The sequence below is a fragment of the Nematostella vectensis genome, chromosome 3 (assembly GCF_932526225.1).
Source record: "Nematostella vectensis chromosome 3, jaNemVect1.1, whole genome shotgun sequence".
Taxonomy (NCBI): Eukaryota; Metazoa; Cnidaria; class Anthozoa; order Actiniaria; family Edwardsiidae; genus Nematostella; species Nematostella vectensis.
In genome coordinates this window covers 15087986-15111223 of record NC_064036.1, presented here as the reverse complement: position 1 = coordinate 15111223, position 23238 = coordinate 15087986, and the positions used below count along the sequence as shown (strand labels likewise).

Sequence of the window (23238 nt, the reverse complement as noted above, 5' to 3'; positions counted from 1 at the left end):
TAGTTAGTTTAGACATAAAGTTTAACAGCTTACCTGAATTTGGCATGATTGTGTGACTTTATTAGGCAATATTATATGATTGTTTTCAAACTAAGTGAAGTGTGCAATGAACCGTTGTAGAGATACTTTTGTCTCGCTGCCCCATTGCGTACAATATGCACATATTTTACCTAAATCCCAAAACTCGCGCCTTGTCGGGCTACTGATAAAAATCATTAGCTTCTAAACATTTTTTCAATCACCGTGAAAACATCGATATGAAGTTGGGAGTCTATTGAAGTTTCTAAAGGGAACGATTAAGTGGAAGCGAGTTGAATTAAGCTTGTGAACTTCTGTTGAGAAGACATTCCTTGCATCTCCCTGCATAAACTCACTAAACCGTGATGGCGAACGAACTTGTAAGTTATTCTCACTTTGTTATTTCAACAAACTTACGCTCTTATGGAACTAGGTTATGCTCTTTTCGGAATAACTTAGGACTTGTTTCTCTTTACTTAACTTCTTCTACTTTGCCAACCTCAGAAAATAGTCTCTGCGAACAGTTTGCATACTAGCCAAATTCCAATAATTTTGAGAATTTGTTATTTCCCCAAAACATAACACTATTTACTTTCTAAACGTTTTTATATTCTGTAATGATTTATTCTTCCTGGGTATTTTGCTTTTATGCTTCGTACGCTTCCTGAGAAGTCAACGTTATTTTTCGCATTAATTAATGAGTGTTGCCCGTTGGCTACGTTATTCTTCGACAAATACTTGCAAAGACTTTTCTAGAAATCGAACAAATAATCTTTAAATCTATTTCCTTCGCGAAATACAAAATACCAAAAAGGGTATATTAAAATTCAAGCTAACAGCGTTTTCGCTTAGTATGTTGCACGTTTATGGTTCGCTAGTTTGTTCACTCATTGGAATTTCCTCTTGATAACTTTTCTACGTGGTCAATTAAGAAATATCAACATTTATAGCTGTATTTTAATGCTTTTAAGCATTAAAAGAACAAAATATACTGGTTTATTTGATAATATTCTGATATTTTATTTGTAAATCCAGGAGGATTTTGAGCCGAACATTCCTGTCACTGTCTTGTATGCTAATTTTTTATTTTTCTACATTTTTTAATTAATTGTACTCATTTCATTCCGACAGTTTTTGCTTGGTTAATGAATTATTTCATGTCATTCTCAATATGCTGCAACCAGTGAGGGGGATAAATGAGATTTCGTCAGATGTCTGCTTGCGCAATAGGCTAAAGCCCCGTGCAAACTGCGCAACCCACACCCCAGCATTGTAATTCTTGCTCGACTGACCACAAAACAAAGGAAATGCCAGAAAAGCCTATTTCCCATTTTGCCATTTCCTTTGTCCTTAAGTCAGTCAAGCGAAAATTCGCCAGCAATGCTGGCAGGTGATGGCGCAGTTTGCACGGGGCTTAATAAATACCACACATGCATACATTGAGCCGGCTAGCGTGTCTGCCAAGCCCGCAATGCATCTTACATGAAAGATGGAATAGAATGACAATAACTCGAGTTCCCTTCTAACTCGAAGTAGCCCTGTTCAATCTCGTCCAATTTTCTTTATATTATTTTTATCGGAGAAATAGACTTTACAAGACACATTTTTATGAAATTTAATGTTTATTGAAGCATGAAACGAAAAAATAAAAGCGCGAAAAAGAATATAAAATAATTATACCACCCAAAAATAATTGTCGTACAATAATCCAGACCAAGAAATATTGTTGTATGTCATATCCTGTTTCTGCCTGATCTCGTACAGTTTTCGGTCTCGAGTATCTCTATTGTTTGAACTTGAATTCATTTTGATGACAAAGAGAGCATGATATATCTTATGCTCTCTTGTGATGACTTTTTTAAACATCACATCGGTATGAATAACCTCGGGGGGTTTCATCTGCAACTGCTAGGCTATATTAGGTCACAGTTCGAACTTTCATTTGCCTTCAGCCAAGGCTATTCTCTCTACCATTAAGTAGACCCATTTATAAATGATAATCTTCCACTTTTTTCAGATAAAGGCTCAGGAAGGTGCTGTGGATAGCGTCAGGGGACAAGAGCTAGCGATCGATCTGCGTAAAGATCCAAGCGAAGGTATCCGTTTGTGTCTTTATCAGTGCCTTCTCTAGAAAGGTAACGAGTTGGTGTTGAGGCAGAAGCGAAGGTATCCGTTTGTGTCTTTATCAGTGCCTTCTCTAGAAAACTAACGAGTTGGTGTTGAGGCAGAAGCGAAGGTATCCGTTTGTGTCTTTATCAGTGCCTACTCTAGAAAACTAACGAGTTGGTGTTGAGGCAGAAGAGAAGGTATCCGTTTGTGTCTTTATCAGTGCCTTCTCTAGAAAGGTAACGAGTTGGTGTTGAGGCAGAAGCTAAGGTATCCGTGTGTGCCTTTATCAGTGCCTTCTCTAGAAAGGTAACGAGTTGGTGTTGAGGCAGAAGCGAAGGTATCCGTTTGTGTCTTTATCAGTGCCTTCTCTAGAAAACTAACGAGTTGGTGTTGAGGCAGAAGCGAAGGTATCCGTTTGTGTCTTTATCAGTGCCTTCTCTAGAAAACTAACGAGTTGGTGTTGAGGCAGAAGCGAAGGTATCCGTTTGTGTCTTTATCAGTGCCTTCTCTAGAAAGGTAACGAGTTGGTGTTGAGGCAGAAGCTAAGGTATCCGTGTGTGCCTTTATCAGTGCCTTCTCTAGAAAGGTAACGAGTTGGTGTTGAGGCAGAAGCGAAGGTATCCGTTTGTGTCTTTATCAGTGCCTTCTCTAGAAAACTAACGAGTTGGTGTTGAGGCAGAAGCGAAGGTATCCGTTTGTGTCTTTATCAGTGCCTTCTCTAGAAAACTAACGAGTTGGTGTTGAGGCAGAAGCGAAGGTATCCGTTTGTGTCTTTATCAGTGCCTTCTCTAGAAAGGTAACGAGTTGGTGTTGAGGCAGAAGCGAAGGTATCCGTTTGTGTCTTTATTAGTGCCTTCTCTAGAAAGGTAACGAGTTGGTGTTGAGGCAGAAGCGAAGGTATTCGTTTGTGTCTTTATCAGTGCCTTCTCTAGAAAGGTAACGAGTTGGTGTTGAGGCATTCATCCAGAGCCCTCGTGATTAATAGGTTGTAATATCTGCCATGATATGTATCCTTTTTTTAATGATCATGTAGCTGGTATGATAAACTTGTCACATACATTGAGCCGGCTAGCGTGTCTGCCAAGCCCGCAATGCATCTTACATGAAAGATGGAATAGAATGACAATAACTCGAGTTCCCTTCTAACTCGAAGTAGCCCTGTTCAATCTCGTCCAATTTTCTTTATATTATTTTTATCGGAGAAATAGACTTTACAAGACACATTTTTATGAAATTTAATGTTTATTGAAGCATGAAACGAAAAAATAAAAGCGCGAAAAAGAATATAAAATAATTATACCACCCAAAAATAATTGTCGTACAATAATCCAGACCAAGAAATATTGTTGTATGTCATATCCTGTTTCTGCCTGATCTCGTACAGTTTTCGGTCTCGAGTATCTCTATTGTTTGAACTTGAATTCATTTTGATGACAAAGAGAGCATGATATATCTTATTTGTTGGTGTTGAGGCAGAAGCGAAGGTATCCGTTTGTGTCTTTATCAGTGCCTACTCTAGAAAACTAACGAGTTGGTGTTGAGGCAGAAGAGAAGGTATCCGTTTGTGTCTTTATCAGTGCCTTCTCTAGAAAGGTAACGAGTTGGTGTTGAGGCAGAAGCTAAGGTATCCGTGTGTGCCTTTATCAGTGCCTTCTCTAGAAAGGTAACGAGTTGGTGTTGAGGCAGAAGCGAAGGTATCCGTTTGTGTCTTTATCAGTGCCTTCTCTAGAAAACTAACGAGTTGGTGTTGAGGCAGAAGCGAAGGTATCCGTTTGTGTCTTTATCAGTGCCTTCTCTAGAAAGGTAACGAGCTGGTGTTGAGGCAGAAGCGAAGGTATCCGTTTGTGTCTTTATTAGTGCCTTCTCTAGAAAGGTAACGAGTTGGTGTTGAGGCAGAAGCGAAGGTATCCGTTTGTGTCTTTATCAGTGCCTTCTCTAGAAAGGTAACGAGTTGGTGTTGAGGCATTCATCCAGAGCCCTCGTGATTAATAGGTTGTAATATCTGCCATGATATGTATCCTTTTTTTAATGATCATGTAGCTGGTATGATAAACTTGTCACATTTGTACCGCTTATCATATTAAACAGAAGAGCGGACTTGTTAAGAAATCAATCATGGTGTCATTGAATGTCAGGTCCCCCATTTGTATACGTGACTTAAAAAAATCAAGCACCCCCTCCCACCTGGGCAGCAGAAACGCCCCATCCCCATCCCCATCTTCAACTGCCCTCATGCCATATAACCCATTATTCACATTTCTATGTTTCCAACAGGGCTTGGATTCAACATAAGGGGCGGTAACGATGCCAACTACTTGCGTGGTCATCCGGGGATCTTCATCACGTCTGTCAAGCGAGGGAGTCCCGCAGCCCGCGAGTCTCGCCTTCAGCCAGGAGACCGCATACTCGAGGTAACAAGGGCTCACTACTTCCTAGGTCAAGCAATGAAGGGGTTATGTTATGTGTTTTACAATAATATCAAGAACTTCACCTGTTCAAGAATCTCCTCTTGTTCATAATGTTTTTATGCCTTTGTCAATATGATTTTGTATATAAAGTAATTGTAGATCTAATTCTTGTTTTGTCCTAAACTAATGTTCGGATATATCTTTCCTTGCCTATCTCCTTTTCCTTATCCCTAGTGTCCTCCCTCCCCTTCTGACCCTTTCCCTTTCTATCCACCTTTCCCTGTCTATCCACCTTTCCCTGTCTATCCACCTTTCCCTGTCTATCCATCTTTCCCTGTCTATCCACCTTTCCCTGTCTATCCACCTTTCCCTGTCTATCCACCTTTCCCTGTCTATCCACCTTTCCCTGTCTATCCACCTTTCCCTGTCTATCCACCTTTCCCTGTCTATCCACCTTTCCCTGTCTATCCACCTTTCCCTGTCTATCCACCTTTCCCTGTCTATCCACCTTTCCCTGTCTATCCACCTTTCCCTGTCTATCCACCTTTCCCTGTCTATCCACCTTTCCCTGTCTATCCACCTTTCCCTTAGCCTTCTTGTATTTTGCTCTTTAGATCAATAACGTGGACGTTAGGAACGTTCCTCAAGACGCTGCTGTGCAGATAGTCAAGCGAGCAGGAGATCGCGTCAGGCTCCTCATTGAGAAGAACGCAGAGGAGCTGTATAAGAAGTCCGAACTCTATAACCTGGTTAGTCTGTAAGAATGCCTATACTAGCGGAGGAACTCAACTCACGGGAATCAAACCCAGAAAGCACTACCCAGCAACGTTCTGCCAACTTTGCCACCCCAACTCACATCGACACATCGACATGACGGAAAAATCTGGAAAACGTGCAATTCCAGATAGAGAAAGAAGACACAATTTCTTACAGTCGCTATAGGTTCCTTGTATTACGGACTGATTTTCAAAGCACAAATAACGTGAGGCCGAAGTGCACATAACCAGATTTTGGCTTTTTAAGATAATTTTTCCTTGATCATCATTGTCATGTGTATCAGTTGAGGGACGAAAAGCTCAAATTTCAATGACACTTTACAAAAAGTCGCATCATTTTTAAAAGAGTCGCACTTGATATTTTGTTTGCTATAAGTTATAAGTTACTTAAAAGTACTCAGAGAAATTTTCCGCCTTATTTGATGTTTAATGGGCTTATTTGAAGCGTCACGTCATGTTTTTCCGTCATGTCGTACACATCCCTTTCATCGAGTTTTAGGAAAGGTTATTGATGGTATAAAGAGTGAAACTTTTGAGTTGCTGTATTAATATCACCTCTATTTAAAAGATTGACCCTCTACGAAGCAACCTTTTCATCTACCAGGGCAAAGGGCGTTATAATACCCTCTACATTGCCTGTTATATGTGAGTGCGTACGGGGGTAGTAATTGTAGCGGCCCCTGTAGTATAATGAAACAGGATGATTTTAGAAAGACTTCTGACCAGATGGCCTCTCTATGAAATAGTAGATGTCAATGAAACAGTCCCCCCGCATCTGTGGTCAATGCTATAATCTAGGCACCTGTTTACCTTTTCAGAATTACGACGAGGAAGATATGAGTGGAGAAAGAGGATGTTTCTTCAGGGATGGAAAAAGACGAATAGGTAAGCCTTTTCCGGATATTTCTCTAGTGAGGGTCGTGAAAGAAGCAGAAGGGAGAAGAAATATAAGAAATATGACAATTTTTTGAAAAGTGGTGCCTGTTAACTTCTTTTCATCTTCTTAGCTGAAGAAAAAAAATCCACCTTTATCTTTCTAGTGGTATAACATAGTTTATATCCCAACAGATTATGTCCTGGTATTCGAGGAGGGAGAAGAGAAGCCTGATCCAGACGTATTACAAAAGAGGAGAACATTCACTGATAATCTGAAGAAGTCGCAGCTGGAATTTGAAGAGGTACAAAATGCCCAAGGATTTTCTGCTCGCGATTTTTCTCCAATGTAACAGTATTTACGTTATTATGAAGGCAAGAAAACTCCGCGCATGGACCTACTTTTTGCGCGCTCTTATTTTTGCGATTTTTGTTTAATTATAATCCAAATGGAATACACAGCGCAAAGCCTAAAGGCTTTTCAAAAATAAATATAGCACAAAAGTGACAAAAATCGGTCGATTTGTTTTCTAGGAAATAACTCAAGACCAAACAATAAAGCTGCATTTTGTGAAGGTTCACGTCCCATGGGAAGTCCTGTTATTTTACGCAGAGGAGCTAAATTTCCGAGCTCCACTCGAGGTGAGTTTCACATAATATTTACACACTATTCACGCAATATTTACTCAATATTCACAACAATTACTCTATATTCACACAAAATTGCTCAAGTTCTGGGCCCAACTCAGTTTTACATGACATTTGAACAACATTAACTCAATGTTCAGCGAAAACCGCTAAACTCAGTGGAAAGTGCTTGGCATGATCTGTGCCTAATATATTACACACACCACCACCACGTCTAAGGTGTTTCGCTTGTTTACCACAGTTGCGAACAGGAACTAAGGTAAACTGGACGGAACGAATGCTAAAGAAATTCCATCTTCCGTGCCCCTTTAAAGACGATGTACCGAATACGCCTCCCGACTACTTCACAACTACCTTCAAGTCTAACAAGCTAAACAAGTAAGGTTACTACACGATTCCCTTCAAGTCTAGCTAACAAGCTAAGCCAGCACTGATACTTCTCTCAAATCAGACTAGCTAAACAAGTGATAATACTACGCAATTTCCTTCATATCTAACAAGTTAAAAATATGTGTTAAATTTTCCAAGGTTCAATGTTCAATATTATTATGTGTTAACGTACCCTAAATCCTCCTTTTCAATCTATGATATAACTAAGCCTTGTCATCCCACATCTTCTAAAAAAATGCAAGCAAATGCAAAAAAACTGTTTTCTTCTAGATTCCTTGGTAGCGATAATCCAGACACATACTTCACAGACACCGAAAGAGCTAGAGTGGTAAGGAAAAATATATATTTTCTTTGATATGACTCATTAGACGCCGCGGCTGCAGGCGTTTTCATTTTGATGAATTTCTATCGGCTTATCTTTCGCAACACGAGGTTGTCACGTGCCGTTTTTACTGCTCATTGGATGGCAATGACTGTCAATATGCTGACGTCATTATGACAAATCTACTTGCTAATATTTCGAATCAGGAGGTTGTCACGAGCCACGCTGTGCCTGGGGGTCACGTGCAATGTTTGAAATGACGGCTGACCGTAGCGTGCCACGAAAGTAACACGTGCCCGCTTTCCTTTAGGCCAGTGAGATCCTTGAGACCGCTGTGTACGGTAGACGTCAGAAAGGCGAGATTGGGATCAGCCGATTGGTAGATGAGGGCACGTACAGTGCTGCCTACCCTCTACATGTGGTGAGTAGGGAGACGAAAGTATCTTGGGGGGGGGAGGGTACTTGTGCTAAGATCAGGGATTGCTCAGATGGGCGATAGAGGAATATAAATGAATAGATAGACGATGACGGCGATTGTCATCACACTGAAAATCACCACCATTATTACTACCTTCAATCATAATAATCGTTGTCATCATCATTATCATCATCATCATCATCAAGCTATATTGCTATTATTGATTCGATCATGATAATCCCTGTCGTTGTTATCATTGTTATTGCCATTGTCATCGAGTATTTTTTACTAAACATTTCAACCATGTATTTGTTTACAAGAAGGATATTAGAAAGTTGTATCTTGGGATCAAGTGTACAAATTCTGATGGGGAATCAACATTGCTTTACCACAATGAGGGACTATTTTCACCGACCATATATCGCTTTGAGAAAGATATTATAATAATTGACAGCAACGAAAGTCGCTTCCGGAAACCTAGCACTTGTCCCTTCTGTGTCAGGATGACCATTGTATGTCTTACATGTATTAAATAACTTGTTGCAGGGCCCGGCAGATCTTCCACCCGAGTATCACCAGGGTCCCCACGGGCCTGAAGAGATGAAGTTGAACATGCGTCAGGTTCTGAAGGAATATTGGGCGAGATGGGGGGCTTGGTACAAGTACCAGCCATTGGATCATATCAGGCAAGCTTATGAGCGAGAAGGGGGGGGCTTGGTAGAAGTACCAACCATTGGATCATATCAGGCAAGCTTATGAGCGAGATGGGGGGGAGGGCTTGGTACAAGTACCAGCCATTGGATCATATCAGGCAAGGTTATGAGCGAGATGGGGGGGGGGGGGGGCTTGGTTGAAGTACCAACCATTGGATCAAATCAGGCAAGCTTATGAGCGAGATGGGAGGGGGCGCCTGGTCAAATATTCAATATTGCTTTTATCTTTTTTTCAGATGGTACTTTGGCGAGAAAATAGCCATATACTTTGCTTGGCTTGGTAGGTTAACACAAAAATAATACACACTGTAATGGCACTACCTCTAACGCAGCCGCCATCATTACCACCACTATCGTCATTACCACTTCCATCACCATCATTACCACCACTATCATAATTACCACTTCTATCACCATCATTACCACCACTATCATCATCACTGCTATGGACGACGACGACTGTTAAGGGATTGTATTTTTAATGCTAAACGAAGAAAAAACGGCAAACTCGTTGCAGTTCGTGGCGGACAAAACCGAACTGCACAAATTACAAAGCAATCCCTCTCCCTAGTCCCGCGCGGTTCGGACACAGGGCTCCCGCTCTTACATAAGGGAAAAATGCAAAATCAACATATGTAAATCGTTCAAAACAATCACCGCCATCATTACCACCACTATCATCATTACCACTGCTACCTTAACGACCACCACATTCACTACTGACTACCATCCACCATCGCCATTAACACCATTACCGTTACTACTACCGCCATTAGATAATAGAAGCAGCGCACCATCGCCATCGCTACCGACATGACGGAAAAACCTAGAAAATGTGCAATTCGATATAGAGAAAGAAGACACACTTTCTTACAATTGCCATGTGTTCCTTATATTCCGGAATGATTTTCAAAACACAAAAAACGTCAGGCCGAAATGCAAATATGCAAATAACTATTTTTTTTAAAATATTTTTCCTTGATCGTCCTTGCGTTATGTATAGGCTCAGGGACGAAAAGCTCAAATTTCAATAACACTTTACAAAAAGTCGCATCAATTAAAAAAAAATTTGCATTTGATATTTTGTTTGCTATTACTCACTGAGTACTTAGAGGAATTTTCCGCCTTATTAGATGTGAAACGAGCTTATTTGAAGCGTCATGTCATCGCTACCACTATCGCCACAATTATCACTACCAAACAACACCACCACAACCATCACCACCGCCATCACTAACACCACCACAACCATCACCACCACCATCGCCAGCACCACCATAACCATCACCACCGCCATCGCTAGCACACCACCATAACCATCGCCACCACCATCACTAGCACACCACCATAACCATTACCATCACCATCACTAGCGCACCACCATAACCATCACCACCGCCATCACTAACACCACCAGAACCATTACCACCACCATCACTAGCACACCACCATAACCATTACCACCACCATCACTAGCGCACCACCATAACCATTACCACCACCATCACTAGCACACCACCATAACCATCACCACCGCCATCACTAACACCACCATAACCATCACCACCGCCATCACTAACACCACCATAACCATCACCACCGCCATCACTAGCACACCACCATAACCATCACCATCACTAGCACACCACCATAACCATCGCCACCACCATCACTAGCACACCACCATAACCATCACCACCACCATCACTAGCACACCACCATAACCATCACCACCACCATCACTAGCACACCACCAGAACCATCATCACCACCATCACTAGCACACCACCATAACCATCACCACCACCATCACTAGCACACCACCAGAACCATCACCACCGCCATCAATAGCACACCACCATAACCATCACCACCGCCATCACTAACACCACCAGAACCATTACCACCGCCATCACTAACACCACCATAACCATCACCACCGCCATCACTAACACCACCATAACCATCACCACCGCCATCACTAGCACACCACCATAACCATCACCATCACTAGCACACCACCATAACCATCGCCACCACCATCACTAGCACACCACCATAACCATCACCACCACCATCACTAGCACACCACCATAACCATCACCACCACCATCACTAGCACACCACCAGAACCATCATCACCACCATCACTAGCACACCACCATAACCATCACCACCACCATCACTAGCACACCACCAGAACCATCACCACCACCATCACTAGCACACCACCATAACCATCACCACCGCCATCACTAACACCAACTTAACCATCACCACCGCCATCGCTAGCACACCACCATAACCATCACTACCGCCATCACTAGCACACCACCATAACCATCACTAACACCAACTTAACCATCACTAACACCAACATAACCATCACCATCACTAGCACACCACCATAACCATCACCACCGCCATCGCTAGCACACCACCATAACCATCACCACCGCCATCACTAACACCACCATAACCATCACCACCGCCATCACTAACACCAACTTAACCATCACCACCGCCATCACTAGCACACCACCATAACCATCACTAACACCAACTTAACCATCACTAACACCAACTTAACCATCACCACCACCATCACTAGCGCACCACCATAACCATTACCACCGCCATCACTAGCACACCACCATAACCATCACCACCACCATCGCCAGCACCACCATAACCATCACCAACGCCATCACTAGCGCACCACCATCACCACCACCATCACTAGCACACCACCGCCATCACTAACACCAACTTAACCATCACTACCGCCATCACTAGCACACCACCATAACCATCACTAACACCAACTTAACCATCACTACCGCCATCACAAACACCACCACCACCATTACCACCGCCATTAACAAACACCACATTCAACTAAAACATAACAGGACTAAAATCAACAATTAACGGAAGCACAGCAACACTAAAAGTAGCAAGCGACTAATAGTTGCCTAAAACAACTTTTTGATGTTCCAGGTCAGTACACTGCGTGGCTTATCATGCCATCTGTCGTGGGTTTGATCGTGTTCATTTACAGCTTTGCTACAATAAATGGCCCTAACAATATGCCCGCGTGAGTACAAATGCCTACATTATCAAGCCTTTGGATGGGCAACAAAACGTAAACAATCTCGCGTACGATCTGCGTCCGATGTCGTTACATTTAGAACAGAAAATTATGATCCCTTAGCCCCTTCTTAGAGATATGGGTTGAATAATTGATGGAGGAAAATTTAATGAGTGGATATAGATTACGATTGTTCCCAAAAAACATGCTTTGCCAACATGCTTAGTATTTGTCATGGATTTGATCTTTGAAGCTACTCTTTTACCCGACCTAAAAACTGGGCTGGAAGAAATTTATATTCTTATTTATCCTATTATAAGCAAGATTCTATTCTGTTGTTGCTAACCTGGATGGATAAATCCTCGTAGCACTTGGTGATAAAGCATGTAATTTTCCTGGACAGACTTGAAATGTGCGATCACCCAGCCTGGACGTACCCCATGTGTCCTAACTGTGAAGTGGGATGCTCTGTCTGGGATCTCAAGAAATCTTGCAGTCGTGCTAAGGTAACCCAACGCTAGCACCAACATTTCCTGCTACCTTATTCCAATTTTCCCTTGCCTTCCCTTATGTCCTCTCTCCCTTGCTGCCCCTACCTTACCCCTAACCCCTTTCCCAGCCTATCCTTCCCTATCTCTTGTGTCCTCGCACCCTTTCCCCTATCTAACCCCTTTCCCTGTTTCTCCACCTTCCCCTTCCCTTGTTTCCTCTCTCCCATCCTGCCCCTACCTAACCCCCTTCCTTGCCTATCCACCTTCCCCTTTTCTTATACCTTGTGTACTCCTTCCCTCTCTGAACCTTTCTTTCCTGCTTCTGATTCCCCCTCTTTGCCCAATGCCCCCTTTTCCTAGCCCATGTGTCCTCTCCTACTTTCTGCCCCCTTCTTTCAACGAATTACAACTAAATTAAACCACAGCACAACAACGACTTTTAGAAAGTAAGCGAAGAACGCTCATTCACTGTCACCACCAAACCATTGTCAAACACACCTTTGCACATAACTTCCTCTACCTAAACAGCGCGTCTTTTACAAATCTTCTGGCTGCAATCACTGTCACCAACAAACCAAGCACAAGCACAACCACGTCTGCATTCTTTTTTGTTGTTAAATTTGACATGTGCTATGTCTCTGACCATTCCAGCACGCGTACCTGTTCGACAACCCTATGACCGTTGCTTACTCGATATTTGTTTCCTTCTGGGGTAAGTGTATGTGTAACTTTCACAGTGCGTTTATGATGGATGACTTATTGGTTATCAATTTCGTAAAATAGCTGTCCTTTTCCTGGAATTCTGGAAAAGAAAAGAAGTAACTATAGGACATGCATGGGATGTGCTGGAATTTGAATCGGAAGAGGTACGTGTAGACCTAAATCCCGCTAACTAATTAATTTCCCCTTGGATATCCTTCATATTTTGTTCCTTATTTTAACCCTAAAAACTTGACCCTTCGATCGAACTTAAATAACTTGCCCTTGGATTTTCTTAGATAGATAAGCCTTTTTGTAAACCCAGTAATTCGACCTTGTTAACTCGAATTCGACTCTTGTTAACTCGATTAAATTTCCTGGGATTGCTTCATACATTTACCTTATTTTAACTGTAGTTAAACAAACCTTCCGATAACTCGGACTCTAACCCATAGCGGTCTCTCAGAGTTATCCCTTCACTCAGATGACCTTTCACGAACCTTGTCCCTTACCTAAAATTCGAGTCTTCAGGAAAGATTTACAAGATTAACTGGGTAAAAGCAGTTCTCTTAACGTTACCCCGAGTGGGCATGACCTTCGTACCCAGGGTAGTCCAGAGAAAGGCCTGTTACACAAGCACACGCGTTTCCTCTCTTCCAGGAGCGTCCTCGTCCAACGTTCGCCGCGCTCGCCCCAGCAGTAGAGCGGAACCCCATCACGGGTCTCTTGGAGCCATATTTTCCTGATGAAAAGCGCTCGCCTCGCGTGCTGTCTGGCATTGCTATAATATGTGGCATGGTGAGCAAGAATAAAAACCACATTATGGTGTTGATTACTTCGTACCCACTTCATATAGTCAGTTCACACAGATCTGTCGTTCGTGTATACTTCACTTAGTCCCATGATTCGATTACTGAGCTTTTTTGTATGTTTGTTGTTAAGCTATGTGCTTGTTTTTGTGTTTGGCGGAGATGGGTGGGGTGAGGGGGTAGGTTCATGGATACAAACATTTTGAGGGGTCATATAGTACCCAGATTCTTTTTCACTTAAAAAATTGCCTGACCCTCTCGTATCGAGTAACTCCAGTAACACCAGTTCTGGGTATCCAAATAAGGTCTTCTTAGTCATTTAGAGTAAGGAACCTTCTTTTATGCGTACCGAGTTACGTAACTGTTTGTATGTTTCTATGGATAGCGAGTTACGTATTAAGCTGCTTGTATGTTTCTATTGTTTGTATGTTTTTAGGTCTCTCTTGTCATGCTGTTCATGGTGGGAGTGATCGTCTACAAGTTGCTTGTCATTCATCCCTTGTACAAAAACCCAAACCTTCAGCCATACGCCAATCAGTTCGCCTCTGGAACCGGAGCCGTGCTCAACCTTATCATCATCATGATTCTTAGCAGGGTATGTAGAATACTCGTTTACATGATCATGGAGTTAGCAGGGTATGTAAAGATCTCGTTTACACAATCGTGCAGTTAGCAGGTTATGTAAAGATCTCGTTTACACTATCATAGAGTTAGCAGGGTATGTAAAGATCTCGTTTACACTATCATGGAGGTAGCAGGGTATGTAAAGATCTCGTTTACACTATCATGGAGGTAGCAGGGTATGTAAAGATCTCGTTATCATGGAGGGAGCAGGGTATGTAAAGATCTCGTTATCATGGAGTTAGCAGGGTATGTAAAGATCTCGTTTACACTATCATGGACTTAGCAGGGTATGTAAAGATCTCGTAATCATGGAGCTAGCAGGGTATAAAAAGATCTCGTTTACACTATCATGGAGGTAGCAGGGTATGTAAAGATCTCGTTTACACTGTCATGGAGTTAGCAAGGTATGTAAAGATCTCGTTTACACTATCATAGAGTTAGCAGGGTATGTAAACATCTCGTTCACACTTTCATGGAGTTAGCAGGGTATGTCAAGATCTCGTTATCATGGAGTTAGCAGGGTTTGTAAAGATCTCGTTTACACTATCATGGAGTTAGCAGGTAATGTAAAGATCTCGTTTACACTATCATGGCGTTAGCAGGGTATGTAAAGATCTCGTTTACACTATCATGGAGTTAGCAGGGTATGTAAAGATCTCGTTTACATTATCATGGACTTAGCAGGGTATGTAAAGATCTCGTTTACACTATCATGGAGTTAGCAGGGTATGTAAAGGTCTCGTTAACACTGTCATGGAGTTAGCAGGGTATGTAAAGATCTCGTTTACACTATCATGGAGTTAGCAGGGTATGTAAAGATCTCGTTTACACTTTCATGGAGTTAGCAGGGTATGTCAAGATCTCGTTATCATGGAGTTAGCAGGGTATGTAAAGATCTCGTTTACACTATCATGGAGTTAGCAGGTAATGTAAAGATCTCGTTTACACTATCATGGCGTTAGCAGGGTATGTAAAGATCTCGTTTACACTATCATGGAGTTAGCAGGGTATGTAAAGATCTCGTTTACACTATCATGGAGTTAGCAGGGTGAGTTACATCTAGTTCCCACTGTCATCATCATGATTCATTTTTGGGGAAAATAATCATTTAGACATGACATTTAATTAATGATCATTTTTTGCAGGTTTATGAAAAGCTAGCCCTTCTTCTGAATCACTGGGGTAAGAACCTTTGTTTCTGTTTGTCTCAATTGACACAACTAAGGTCAGTTGAAATTAACCCAACCTTCTTGCCTATCAGAGATGCATCGGACGCAGACAGAGTATGAAGACAACTTGACTCTGAAGGTGTTTATCTTCCAGTTCACAAACTTTTACTCCTCAATCTTCTACATCGCCTTTTTCAAGGGAAAGTGAGTACCTTTGACACAAACCGTTTGTATACAGAATCGACTGGGATCTGATCAATATTTATTATTACAGATTTGTTGGGTACCCTGGAAACTACGGAACTATATTTGGTTTACGGAATGAGGAGGTGAGTCCATCAACAAAAACAATCTAATATATTCAGTTTTCTCTTCCGTCGGTGGTGTCGTTGGTGTACCAACGATGAACGTATCTTCAATGGTGCAGAACCGGGTTAGGGCGTTTTCCTTTCGTTTCTAGAGCAAAATGAGTGGTTAAATTCTGGACCCGCTAACTTACCCTGGAAAACGACCAGAGTTTTATCGAGATATAAATAAATGGTGTCATTTGAAGAAAAAAAAGGATAAGTTATTTTTAAAAGGAACTTTTCAAATCAGAATTTGTTAGTTTAAACTAAAACTTAGGATGTTGACAGTTAGTCTTCGCCATTCTAGGTAAAATTGTGTCTTATGATTGTCGCTCGTGTCTTGTAGTGCAGTCCGGGTGGCTGTCTCATCGAGCTGGCGCAACAATTAGCAGTTATCATGATTGGCAAACAGGTCATTGGCAACATACAAGAGGTCTTTATACCGTAAGTAACCAGGAATAAGTTATCAGTTATCATGATTGACGAACAGGTCATTGGCAACAAACAAGAGGTCTTAATACCGTAAGTAACCAGGAATAAGTTAAGTATGGAATAAGTGAATAAGTTATCAGTTATCATGATTGACGAACAGGTCATTGGCAACAAACAAGAGGTCTTTATACCGTAAGTAACCAGGATAATAAGTGAAGTATGGAATAAGTAAATAAGTTATCAGTTATCATGATTGACAAACTGGTAATCGGCAACATACAAGAGGTCTTTATACCGTAAGTAACCAGGATAATAAGTAAAGTAAGGAATAAGTAAATAAGTTATCAGTTATCATGATTGGCAAACAGGTCATTGGCAACACACAAGAGGTCTTTATACCGTAAGTAACCAGGAATAAGTTAAGTATGGAATAAGTAAATAAGTTATCAGTTATCATGATTGGCAAACAGGTCATCGGTGATGTGAAACCGGTCTTTGGACCTTAAGTAACCAGGCATTCTAAGCACAAGAAGTACGTTTTCAAAGATGTTGCAGTTGGCTCACAGAGCCTTTTTGTTTATCATACATGTGTGCAGCTTCGAAAATTATAAGGGGGAGAAGTCACGAGTTTTTTTGTGAGCCAGGTTTACTCATTCAACCAGTTAATAAAACTGAGAACCAAACTGAGAAGCGAACTCAAGGTTTTGTCAAGGCGTTGGGTAGTTAACTTACATGGCTATGAGAGTTTTGTTTAGTGGTTGACCTGCGGCGGATTAGCGATTATCCCAAACGTTTTACGTTTTACTAAAATCGCCACCACAATGAATTTACTAAAACCAACCAAACCCTCCTATGTTATCATCAACGGTTATATGGTAGTTATGAATCCCATAGCTCTTAGAATACTCAAATCCGCTAAAAGACAAGTGGTCGTTATACCTATTTCAAAAAACGTTGTCAGTGCGAAACGGCAAATGGCGATTGGCAAATGGCAGTTCTAGGACCGAAAGGAACCATGGGTGTCATTAAATGTCTACTAAATGCTGAAGAATTTGGATAAATCAAACAATTATCCATTAAAAATCATCGATGTATGTCTCTGACATTGCTAGACTTTATTGAACACCTTTAATTTTACGAATTATTAGTACCCAGCAGCACCGTTCGGGCTTAGAACTGCCATTTGCTATTTGCCATTCGCCATTTGCACTGACAACCTTTTTTGAAATAGGTGTATGTCTTAATAAGTTTTCCCTTTTTCTGTGTTCCCATTTAGGGAATTGAAGAAATACTTGAAGAATAGGAAGAGACAAAATAGTAAAGATGAGGACGAGATAAAACCACGCTGGGAGGCTGACTACGAACTGCTGGATAATGAAGGCCTTTTCCAGGAATATTTGGAAATGGGTGAGTGCATGGTCTGCACGTAGAAAGCTTTCACAATACAACTAGAACTTGCCTAAGAGGCACTGATTTCCAAGTCCTGTTTTTATGATTGATGTAAGGGAGTTCTTATATGATAACCACAGGTCCAACTAGTCCCGTTTATAGAGCAAGAAAAGCTTTTCAAGAAATGTTTAGAATGTCTATGAGTGTACGATACCTAATCAATGCTTTTTTAATAAAAAGGTAAAAACGTCACTTGTTGTTACAAAGCGATTCCTCCAAAACATAAGAAAAGCGCTTTAAAAGAAGGGACATACCGAATTTTAGCGAAATTTTTTCTTTCTTTTGATTGAGGATTGTGTTGTTAATCATAAGCGAATTCTTTTTTTTTTTTCATATAAGAACCTTTTTTGTAAGAACGTCCAGCCTGAGATTTCACCAAATGTTAAGCACATTCTAAGAACATACCGAGTCTCAGATAGCACATAAATATTGTTTGTTAGTCTGGATGCGTTCTCAATATCATTGCTATTGGGCATTTTCATTCTAAAAATTCATTGCGCATTGTATGTTTATAAACACATCCGTAAGAGCATTTTCATTTTTAGAATAATGCTCCAAAATTAAAACGGCCCACACCACAACTTGACGTTCTTATAGAGTAAGAGTGTATTATGAGTAGATGAAAATTAACGAATTTTTTCCCCTCTGCAGTCATCCAGTACGGTTTTATCACACTGTTTGTGGCCGCCTTCCCGCTCGCACCGTTTTTCGCGTTGGCGAACAATGTGTTCGAGATCCGAATAGATGCCGACAAGTTCGTGAATGACCTTCGTCGATCTACGGCGGACCGAGCGCAAGACATCGGTGTGTGGTTCACGATCCTGGACTCCATCACCAAGCTCGCAGTCATTAGTAATGTAAGAGGACTAAGTAATGCGCATTGAACGGAAGCGAGAATAACGGGATGTGTTAAGAATATTCCTATTTGATAACCGGTGCTGTTTATTTTGTTGTTGTCGTTGTTGTTGTCAGCGCCATCTTTGTTGTCGTCGTTGTTGTCAGCGCCATATTTCTTGTTGTCGTCGTTGCTGCTGCTGTTGCTGTAATTAACAGTCCGTTGTTGTCGTCATCGCCGTTGTTGTTGTTGTTGTTCACAGCGCAATCGCCGTTATCGTCATTTTTGTTGTCTTCATTGTTTCTGCTGTTTTTATTGTTGTCAACGCCATTGTTGTTTAAGTTGTTTTTATATCGCTATTAATTTTGTTGTCGTTGTTTTTGTTGATTTTGTATTGATTTTTTTCTGGTTGCTACTGTCGTTGTCATTCTATCGTTGTTGCTGTGGTTGTCGGCGAGGTGGTGGTGGTGGTGGTGGTGGTGGTGGTGGTGGTGGTGGTGGTGGTGGTGGTGGTGGTGGTGGTGGTGGTTATCTTACTATCTTGCCATCTATTGTGTACTCATTAGATCTGTTGTGGAGTACGCAGGTCCAGTATGGGCTAACATAACAGGGTTCCTTGTCGACATTGTTGAGGGCATCCAAAAGAGGGCCCTCCGTATCGTTTTACCCCATCTACGATACAAGGAGGCCTTGGAAGCCAGCGGTCTCCAAAGTCTTGCTGACCGCAGGCGCGAGCTCTGTATCAGTCTCATGACCTCCGCTAAGGAGCTAGAACCCCTTCGATCTGTAATTACTGGAGGCGTAACTAATAACGAGCATGGATACTCACTAAGATCCGGCAGTATGAATACCTACAAACATATTTCTGTAACTAAACGCTTTGGTGACTTTGTTACTTATCGATTTCTGTAATAGTATAACGCTATATGTGCTGGCCCTTTGCCTTAATTCAGTCTGTAATACTGCCATGGCAATTGAATAAAACCCCTATCTATCTCTATCTAGAATGAGCAATAAGGTGTTAAGGGGAACCCCAATGTGGTCACCACACAAAAAACTATTTATATATAACTAGTAGCATTGGTTCTTGCATATCAATGATGTATCTAAATCCTGTGTATGACTTGCTCTTTCTAGGCGTTCCTCATAGCATTTACTTCAGAATTTCTCCCTAAATTGTTGTACGCCGGTGTGGTATCTCCGAACCAATCTCTTGAAGGCTACTTGAACTACAGCCTAGCTTGGGCACCGCCTAACACTACATCACAGCCCTGCAGGTAGGTGCTCATTAAGAGAAGGGGGGGGGGGTTATAGGGGGACATAAGAGGCGTGGCAATATGGGTAGATAATGAAAGAGTGGCACCGTCTCTTGTCATCCAATTCGCGAATGGAGTTTTTTTTCCCCGTAGACCACGCTAAAGGTAAAAAATGTATTATTCCCTAAATACATTAAACAGTTCACAGAGAGGACAAGTATAATATCGATTGGTCATAGAAAAACTTTTTTTTATTTTGTGGCGAGTTGTTGAATAAACCGTGCACTCACTATACCCCCCCCCCCCCCCCCCCCCCACCAGCACCCCTAATGTATGGCAAGTTTCAGACCTCCTGTGTATTCTTTACTTTGAGTTTGAAGCCAACCCTTTTCGGCCGAAAGATATTACTCAGGCTCTCACTTTCTCAACCAGCCCTTGCTTATTCCCCTTTTAAATAATGAACCTTATGTCACTATGGATAACCTATTTCCTTCTCAACCTATAACGTCTTCATCACACCTCCAGGTACAGGGGCTTTAGGGATGAGGATGGAAATTTCACGCGGTTTTTCTGGCATCTGCTGACCATGCGCCTAGTGTTTGTCATTCTGTTTGAGGTAAGTCCATACACGAGAACATCTGGAATACCTGTGCCAAGATAAGATGCTGCAAGCGGGTTTGATGCCACATTAGATGTAAAATAGGCTGCAATACAAGTCACACGCATCTAGTTCGCGCATAGAAGTACAAGCGTCTCGTGGGGCACGCTGAAAAAAATCTATAATTCGTGATCGTTATCAATTAATTCTCATGACATCCTCTTGATATAATTGAAATGTGGTAGTCCATAGAAGTTCTAAGTCTCCTGGGCGAACCTTCACATTTTGGGTGATAATAAATATGGGGATAAATAATATCGGACTAGTTTGGCGTGAGAAGAAAAATGCGTCCGGTTGAAATATATTGTGATCTTCAACATTAATTTCACAGTTTTTATCTAGTATGCATGCTGTTTTCGATAACGAATGGTTTTCCCCCTACTTTCTTCGCCGGCCATGTGATAATCTTAATAATTTACCATGCTCTTGGAAACCCACTACAAAAATAAGTCCTGAAAAAAAAATATTTTTAGTAAATTAAAAACACTTTAAATGATGATCATTTTTATTCATTTTTTATAGCACTTGGTATCTTGACGACCTTGATCAAATCAGAATATTTCTTTATTTCAATAATTGACATAACCTGTGGTGTTGGAACGTTTTGTTTTTTAGATTAACACATTAATTTCCATCTGGGCTCTGAGAAGTCTTTGTTTGCTTCGTTTGCACATCTATTATCCTTCTTGACATTCTTAATACTTAGCTTTGTTTCTGTGGGGATATTTACAGAGTGGCTAGACTTTGTTGAGGTCTCTTCCTTAATGTGGAAAGAGTGGTGTCTTGCGCGCTCAAGGAACCAGTCCATTTTTTGTCTTTGGCCGCAAACCCCTTTGAGAGCACCCACCAAGACCGCTGGGACTCTGGGCATTGGTTTCTTTGGACATGTCCAATTCATTTATCCTATACTGTTTCTGGCTTGCTGTGTGGTTAAAAATAATGGAAAATAAAATCTGAAGAAAGCACATTTCAAGGATACATAGACCACTTCAAAATACTGGCTATACGTTTGGAACAAGTTGCTCATACTAGTACCAGTTTTGTTACCATTAAAAAAAGATATTCTCAGTCGTAACTTTTTTGATAATTTTTTCCGCAGCATTTCGTGTTCGGCATATCCACGTTGATTGACGTTGCTGTTCCCGACATTCCCCGCGCACTTGAAGATACCATCAAGCGGGAGAAATACGTGGCTACCCAGGCGCTGGCCGAACATCACGGGCTCATGGGGAGCAAAGAGTTCGACGAAGATGACATATTGGTCGCGATTGGTTGATCAATGGAAGCTTGCGACGATAATCATTAACTGGAAAATGTCTTACGAAGTGATTTAGGAATTTCTTTTGGGAAAACAAAGCAGGGAGGAAAAATTATATCAGTATCAGGTTATTATTTAGTCACAAATTAGTCACAGAGCTAGGAGTTGCTTTACGGATGTCCGTAGTAACAGCTTGAATATCCAGAAAAGATAACCTGAGTGTTTCACGCATTTTGCATGGATATTTGCCAGTGCACGGAGAAAGTTATAATTAATCATTTAGGGACTTTATGGGCCTGAAACAATGAATTCTTAAAGAGAGAATACTATGGAACCCCTTCACTGGGTAGGCAAAGCATGCTGGGAGAAGCATCGGTCTTTGTGGGCGCTTCCAAAGGGTCTGTACCGCACTCTGGTGGCGTAAATATAGAGACAAGAAAGAGTGAATAATCGGGAATAAACGAGAAGACTTTGTATAAGTGATTTTTCGGCTAGGCTATTAATAGGTCTACATTCCACTACAAATATCGGTTGAATAAAATAATAATTGAAACAAGTTATTGTCTTGTCTTAAGAAAGATAGAGTACAAACCAGCACTACAGGCGCTTACCCAGTCGGGGGGGATTTCTCAATAAGAAACGACCCACTTTTTGACCGCGCCAAGGGGGGGGGGGGGGGGCTGGTGCGCGCACACCCTGCGCCCCCCCCCCCTCCCCCCTGTGTACGCGCCTTTACTAGCACTCTTTATAAAGGGAGGGGGACTACTCCCTTACCCCTCCCTCCTACGTCCAACCCTGGGGTGGGGAGGGATGAACGTAATTTTTAACTGAAAGCTCTGTTTACTAATGCTATTCGTTACGGAATTCGCAATATTTTTTTTTTTTTTAAGGCGGGCGAGGTCTTTGAATTCGTGTCTTGGACTGGAATACTTATACACATAGAAAACGAACCCTAGTGTGAAAGTCACTGCAGTATTTACCGCTAATGGTCGATAAGGCACATTGGGAATGCTGTTTGTAAAAGATTTTACTTAGAAACGGAGCTATTACCATAAATATCAATAAATTTAATCATCAATTTTCTCTATAACAGTTATAGGTTCCAATATAATATGGAAAAAATCCCTCTGTGATTATATAGTCGAAGTCAATCAAATTGAGTTATTAGAAGTAAACTCAATATTCAGAGACATGAGCTAGACTAGCACTAAGGCAACTCCCTAATCTGCCTCCAGCGATATGCAATTTCTACCTACGATATATGCCAAAGCGATGTGTTTTCTGTAGCCATCATAAAAGCTAGATTGCATTATTCTAGTGGCTTCACGTTGGTACGCATACTAGGTAAAATTAACGCAAAAATAACAATATTTGCAGCTCTATTTGTATGAAGACGTGCGAATGTTATATTGGGGAAAGCTAATGATTTCGATTTTTCTCCCCGT

At 41.4% G+C, this 23238-nt stretch overlaps 1 protein-coding gene across 2 annotated transcripts in view; it reads left to right on the top strand.

Annotated features, from left to right (window-relative positions):
- Window positions 1–22349, top strand: part of LOC5522289 (anoctamin-7) — a 33454-nt gene extending 11105 nt beyond the window's left edge. For both annotated transcript variants that reach the window (XM_048724961.1, XM_048724963.1), the window contains exons 9-34: window positions 2036–2114; window positions 4402–4538; window positions 5150–5284; window positions 6130–6196; window positions 6380–6489; window positions 6719–6826; window positions 7074–7210; window positions 7493–7550; window positions 7855–7965; window positions 8509–8648; window positions 8912–8955; window positions 11676–11772; window positions 12170–12272; window positions 12909–12969; window positions 13041–13123; window positions 13617–13754; window positions 14202–14360; window positions 15535–15571; window positions 15651–15762; window positions 15833–15887; window positions 16252–16349; window positions 17614–17744; window positions 18438–18643; window positions 19759–19898; window positions 20403–20493; window positions 21635–22349. In XM_048724961.1, coding sequence (XP_048580918.1) covers window positions 2036–2114; window positions 4402–4538; window positions 5150–5284; window positions 6130–6196; window positions 6380–6489; window positions 6719–6826; window positions 7074–7210; window positions 7493–7550; window positions 7855–7965; window positions 8509–8648; window positions 8912–8955; window positions 11676–11772; window positions 12170–12272; window positions 12909–12969; window positions 13041–13123; window positions 13617–13754; window positions 14202–14360; window positions 15535–15571; window positions 15651–15762; window positions 15833–15887; window positions 16252–16349; window positions 17614–17744; window positions 18438–18643; window positions 19759–19898; window positions 20403–20493; window positions 21635–21811 — 2814 coding nt within the window. In that variant the 3' untranslated portion in view covers window positions 21812–22349. The remainder of the gene's footprint in view (window positions 1–2035; window positions 2115–4401; window positions 4539–5149; window positions 5285–6129; window positions 6197–6379; window positions 6490–6718; window positions 6827–7073; window positions 7211–7492; window positions 7551–7854; window positions 7966–8508; window positions 8649–8911; window positions 8956–11675; window positions 11773–12169; window positions 12273–12908; window positions 12970–13040; window positions 13124–13616; window positions 13755–14201; window positions 14361–15534; window positions 15572–15650; window positions 15763–15832; window positions 15888–16251; window positions 16350–17613; window positions 17745–18437; window positions 18644–19758; window positions 19899–20402; window positions 20494–21634) is intronic.
- Window positions 22350–23238: the final 889 nt, after the last annotated feature.